This window comes from Nematolebias whitei, chromosome 1, assembly GCF_014905685.2.
Source record: "Nematolebias whitei isolate Nwh7 chromosome 1, NemWhi1, whole genome shotgun sequence".
In the NCBI taxonomy this organism is placed as follows: Eukaryota; Metazoa; Chordata; class Actinopteri; order Cyprinodontiformes; family Rivulidae; genus Nematolebias; species Nematolebias whitei.
In genome coordinates, this window is record NC_056498.1 from 10,689,406 (window position 1) to 10,695,784 (window position 6,379).

A 6,379-nucleotide genomic window follows, 5' to 3' on the forward strand; every position below is an offset into this window, starting at 1 on the left:
ACTGAGTCTATAATAACCATATATATATATATATATATATGGTTATTATAGACTCAGTTTTTTCATTCATTCAACCTTTATTTATACAGATTAATCCCACTGAGCCTTGGCGACTCATTTACAAGAGAGACCTGGAGGAAATGTTAAATATGAATATTTCTAAATTTATCACCACAGTAGTAGCGCTGTTACACACATTAATTGTTGTAAACACTCAAAAGAATACATATGTTGGTTTAGTGTTTATACCTATACTCCTAAATATCTAAGGTGTAAACATTTTTAATAATCACGTTAAACAAATGTTGTCTTTGGTGCCTGTTTGTTTTCTAAATATATTAGTGTGTGTGTGAATGACAGACATTAACTTAAAACACTTTGTAGAACAATGTTTTGTGAAGTTCAGTCCTTTGCTTTGCATTAGCTGACTGGCAGATCTGCCACATTCAATATGGCGGACGCACTGACGTACCGCTGTAGTCGCCAGCCCGCTCAACGAGGCGTCTATGTATATATGTCTATGCTGTAGACAGCCTCCAATGCGAGTCACTGAGTTTATGAAGTAGTCTGCAATCACTTCTGGGGCACTGTTTGTGAAATATGCCTCAATCCACATTATGTCATGACTAAATCCATCAATGCAGCCAGCAATGCCATACAGCTTCAGTTGATCATTCATCATTTTACCTCAGTTGTAAGACTGCTTTTTCGTTCATAATGTGATTTTTTTTTTCTTAGCGTGGCCCTAAACCTCTTGTCGTAATAACTGAATCCTTAAAGTTAGAAGTTTAATATGACCTAAAACACACGTGTCAAGCTCAAGACTCATATCTGGTTCTTGTTATCATTTTGACTGGCCCTCAAGATAAAAATAACAAAAGGCTAGCTAAATGCCCAGACACTAAAAGCAGATGGCTGCCCATCCAGAGCCCAGTTTTGCTTTGTGTTTCTTCCAGTTAAAGGGAGTTTTTCATTCCCACTGTCGCCAACGTGCTGCTCAGGATGGGAGGTTACGATAAAATGAAGATTTGATGCAATCTAATGGCTTCATTGGGAATAAATCTCTTTCTAATTAGCATTTTATAATGAATGTGAATGTTTTTGTACAATGCTCTCTGAATACTTTTGTTATGAATTGGTGAAACTGAATTGAATTGTGAAGCTAAATATCAGAGTCAGAGTTATGCCCCTTTTCCATTAGTACCGGTACGGGCCGACTGGACCCTACTTGGCCTGGTTCTGAGGCTTTTCCATTAGTACCGGTACTTAGCACCTGTTACTATTTTCAGTACCCTTGGCTCTGTGGTTTTAACCGGAACAAGTTAGAGAGATTTATTTGTCATTCGCATCTCTTGTGGTACATGTGGTGGAACGAGATTATGTACACAGGGTCCCAGTTACATCCAACAATAAAATGTAAAAGAAAAACAGTAATAAGATCTAAGATAAGAAATAAGAAAAACATCAGCTAAATAATACACTAAGCACTAATAGCATAAAAACATTATGTCGAACAGCAGCACAAACGTATACACGAACAAATATAGCAGAAGGCTAAGAAAAAGTAGCAAAAGGCTAAAAACAAGTCAAATGTAGCTAAAGCTAGCTAAAAGTGAAGAAGCCAAGTTAAAAGTTAAAGTAACAAAAGCTAGCTAGATCTGAAAGAAACAGCTACAGTATCTAAAAGCTAAAGGTAGCAAAATGCTCCCAAAAATCTAAAGTCTAGATAAAATTACTAACAAACTAAGTAGAAGCTAAAATTAGCTAAAGGCAGTCTAAAAGATACTATAGCAGGCTAGCTAACAATTAAAATAGGCTGGTTTAAAACTAAAAGTAAAAGTTGACAAAATAAGAGCAAAAGTGCTGAAGTAGATTTGGAAAATAAAAAGGTTTTGCTGGAACTAAAGAGATATCAAAACATTTCTGTGGGAAGAATTTTTGTAAGTAAAAATTTTCTAAAAGTATAAAAGTTACATAAACCAAAAGTCATAGCATCCGTCACCTGAATGAGCTGAATGTTTTGTTGTTAATGAAGGGGTAAAATACTACAAAGTTGCAGAAGTAGTTATATTGCAAAAATGTGGCAAACAACCGCACAGAAACACATTAAATAGTAAAGAACAAAGTAAAACAGGGTGATGAAACAGATAGTAACATAAGTCAACAAAGTAAGAAGACAGAAGAAAAATAACTATGTGTGGATTATTACAAGTGCACAGAGAAATATCCAATATTTAACCATCTCATTTAACTTGAAATAATCTTTGCATGTCCTTTTTCTTATCTCATGTTTGTCACAGGGAAGAATGCACTCTCTACAGACAAGCCTCCATCAGGAGAGTCAACTCTGTCCACACAGAGAAAGATGTGGTACGAGCACTAATTTATTCTGTATAAACTGTCCTGCTGCAGAACCAGTTTGTGTTTCCTGTTGTGTCTGCACATCCTGGTAGTGAGGCATGAGGAATGCTGCTCGCATGTTTCAAAAAGTCTAATATAGAAATGAAACAGTAGGACTTCATGCAGTGGGATTTTGATATTTGCATCTTAGGCTTCCTTTTTAAAAGTTTGGAGTTTTGTCAGAACATTTTGTTAGCTCTACCATAGGTGTTGCATCAATTATATGTGAAGGGGGCGTGTCCCCACTTACATTTAAAAATATTAGTTTGGACCCACCCACCCCCACCCACTTACCATGAAATATTACTTCACCTAGCATTGTTTCTATTTCTTTGTGAATGAATCCATTCCACTTGACTAAAAGAAGAATACTCAAACCACTAAAAGTCCACTCCAGGTTTTCCTAGTTACCTACAACAATTCACCACACCATATGCAGTGTTTCCCCAAGATCACTTGGTTTGACAGGGTGCTCATCTCTGAGTTTTTATGTGAGCGGGACAGGGGAAGGAGGGGGAGATTCCTCTGTGAAGTGCGCTAGTTTAGCGCTACATTTGTGCCAGCAGTTGTTGACCAGGGTGGGAGGTTAGGATGTGGGAGAGAAGTGGAGCACTATATCTGTAGCATCTTAGCTAACCCATCTGTATTGCACGCTGCTAGCTTAACTCTACGTTAGTGCTGGCAGTTGTCGACTGGGTGTGTGTGTGTGTTAGGATGCTAGGATGCGTGAGAGAAGTGCAGCATGCTGTATTCACACAAGGAGAGCTGTTGGTCAGGCTACTTCTTGTTGTGCCATTAACTCTAAAATAGTTATTGAATCAAGTGTTTTCTCGTGTAGGTAAACATAGACATTTAACAACCAGTTAAAATACACCAGAATGCAGGAAATGGTATCTACTTTATTCATCATTTTCTGGGGGAGAACTCCAGACCCCCCCCCCCCCATCAATGTGTCACCCCCCCACATTACAAATGCTTCTGACGTCAATGAGCTATACCATGTGTTTTTTCTTTGCAGACAGAAGAAAACATCCCTCTGAGGGTGGAGGGAACCCTGAGGACCAGCCTGTCTTCCCTCGGGGTCAGTCTTCGTATCTCACTAAATCTGCATGCAAAGCCGGGGCCTGGGACTGAGGCTTTACTATCCAGATGCCGCATGGCTAAGTTCTGAGCTTTCAATGTAGAGCACTTCAGATTAATATTATCAACACACTGGACTACTGAAGCCCTCTGAGTTCCTTCAACACTTCTTTTTCCTTGGGAGGTTTGGCTTCTTTGGCTTTTTTATTTTTTTAAGTGTGCTCGTTTTTCTTCACACTGCTTCAACTGTTTTCAAAAATAGTTGGTTAACTGGATCAAAACTATGACTCCACCCTCTGATTCTGAATGTACATTCAGTCTTTCAGTCTAGTTCAGCCAGTTCTTGGATGGAAGAATAGTTTAAATGTAGTATCTCTCTGGGTTGTAACACTTGGTGATTAGTTTATGAGTAGCTTTTGCAAGGAAGTCTGGAAAATGTGTTCAGAGTCTTCAACCACTCTGAGTCTTAAGAGTGGTTCTTAATTTTCCTTCCATGAGTTGCCATGGGAATTCTGAACCCTTCTTATTTTGGTGTCTGTAAATATCTATCTCTGAAGCTCTTTTTTGACTGGAGTTGAAACTTCTGGGGCTACAGCCCTGAATGTCCAGGTCTAAAAAAACACACCAGTGATTAATAATATTTATATAAAAAGAAAAGTTAAAATCTGCTGGAAATCTTCATTTCTAAAAGTTACTCCGGTAGTTCAAATCACAAACATGAGGACAAGGAGAGTTCGAAGTGGGCCGAGGCAGGTACAATGTGGGCAGTGAAATAATCTGCACATCAGCTGTTCAGGACATGCACACAGAAATAGGTGATCATGTTTTAAAACTGAGATTATGCAAAATGTGGCTGCATGATTCACCGATAACCAAGATGGCAACAAAAAATAGCCTCTGTCCCAGTAAAGTGGTGCCTGAGCATGAATATTAGTGGGTCGAATAATCCTTTCCTGAATTGTTGCACAAATTTAACAAATTGCAGGACATTTTCTGTGAAGAAAGACAGGATTAGTTGCTTGATATTTAATTTGTTGCTTTTTTGCGCACAAATGGTTGCTTTTCTCTGTCGTGCGGGCCGAGGCTGCGTTTTGTGAAAGCATCCATCCGTCCGCCCATCCATCCATCATCTTTACCCACTTCTTCAGGGGGCTGAGATGGGGTAGATGTAAGGCAGCCGACTTGGGTCCAGAAAGTCGCGGTTCGACTCCCAGCCATTTCCATATGTCGTGGTGTCCTTGAGCAAGACATCCAATCCCTAACTGCTCCCCTGGTGCTTACATAGCTGCCCACTGCTCCACCTGAGTGTATCCCAGGTGTGATGGGTTAAATGCTGAGAACTAATTGCACCATTGTGTGGAAACATACAATGATGACAATCTCAGACTTCCCTTTCCTTCCCCCTCCTCTTCAGGTCATGGGGGTCACTGGTGCCCATATCCAACCATCACCGTCTGAGAGGCGGGGGACACCTGGACAGGTCTCCAGTCCATCACAGGGCCACATAGAGACAAACAAGACAAACAACCATTCACTCTCTCTCACACCTAGGGACAATTTAGAGTTACCAATCAGTCTAACATACATGTTTTTGGTCTGTGGGAGGAAACTAGAGTACCTGGAGAAAACCCACACATGCACAGAGAGAACATACAAACTCCATCCAGTAAGGTCCCAGGCTGGGATTTGATCTGGTGACCTTCTCACTGAGAGGCAACAGCCAGAGGTGGAAAGAGTACTGAAAATTTGTACTCAAGTACTTGTACAATGCTTAAATTGCACTCAGTTACATGTAAAAGTACTGGTGTTGTAAAAAATACTTAAGTAAAAGTACAAAGTACTCTTCTCAAAAACTACTCAGAGTATTAATTACCTTTTAACCAATTGATGTTTTGTTGTGTTGTCAATAGAAGGCATTCAGCTTTATTTACTGTATATAATAAATATAAATATAAATATAAAGCACATATCTCAGACGCTCCGAAGCTCTGTCTTGTTTTAGAACCAGTTAAACGGATGGCAGTGACAATATCTGAGACCTTTGCATATTTAGCCAAACTAATATCCCACACATACAAACAATAAAAAAAAGCAATATCATACAGGTAACCTCGTGTACCGCAACGTTTTCTGAGATTAGATGAAGTCTTGAAGCTGCTATCACCGTAGAGATCAAACACAGTTTACATCTAGACACTGTCTCCTCTTCACCCTCTGTACATAATTTCGCTCCACCACATGTACCACATGAGGTGCGAATGACAATAAAGAAACTCTGACTCTGACTCTGACTGACTGACATGAAACATTCCTCCAGGTACAGACACGGGCACTTGTCCTCAGCCTTTACCTCGTCATTTTCTCTGTTGACAGTTTGTCCTCTGTCTCCATTTTGGCTTTGTCTCCAAATCTTCGGTCCATAAATGACTCTCTACTCTACAGAGTTGTCCTTTGCTTACGTCATAGGTAATTGGTGCGTTTGCGATCTGAGAGTCTTATTGGCTACAAAGATGCAGATGAACGATTTGAATGTTAATTCAAACTGCGGCTGTACTCAGTAACGGCTACTGATTTTAAAAGTAGCGAAGTATATTACATGGCCTAATTTGTACTTAAGTATTAGTAAAATTACACACTTGAAAGAAATACTCATTAAAGTACAAGTACCTAAAAATCTACTTCATTATAGTAATGTGAGCATTTGTAATGCATTACTTCCATCCCTGGCAACAGCTCTACCAACTGAGCACTGTACTGCTTATGAAAACCTAGTAAAAAAAAATAATACAGGTCCTTCTCAAAAAAATTAGCATATTGTGATAAAGGTCATTATTTTCCATAATGTAATGATAAAAATGAAACTTTCATATATTTCAGATTCATTGCACACCAACTGAAA

General features: G+C 39.2%; 1 protein-coding gene across 1 annotated transcript in view; it reads left to right on the plus strand.

Annotated features, from left to right (window-relative positions):
- The window catches only part of nectin4a (nectin cell adhesion molecule 4a), a 51,118-nt gene that overhangs the window by 41,434 nt on the left and 3,305 nt on the right, over positions 1–6,379 (plus strand). The window contains exons 8-9 of the mRNA XM_037681789.1: positions 2,301–2,370; positions 3,419–3,481. Coding sequence (XP_037537717.1) covers positions 2,301–2,370; positions 3,419–3,481 — 133 coding nt within the window. The remainder of the gene's footprint in view (positions 1–2,300; positions 2,371–3,418; positions 3,482–6,379) is intronic.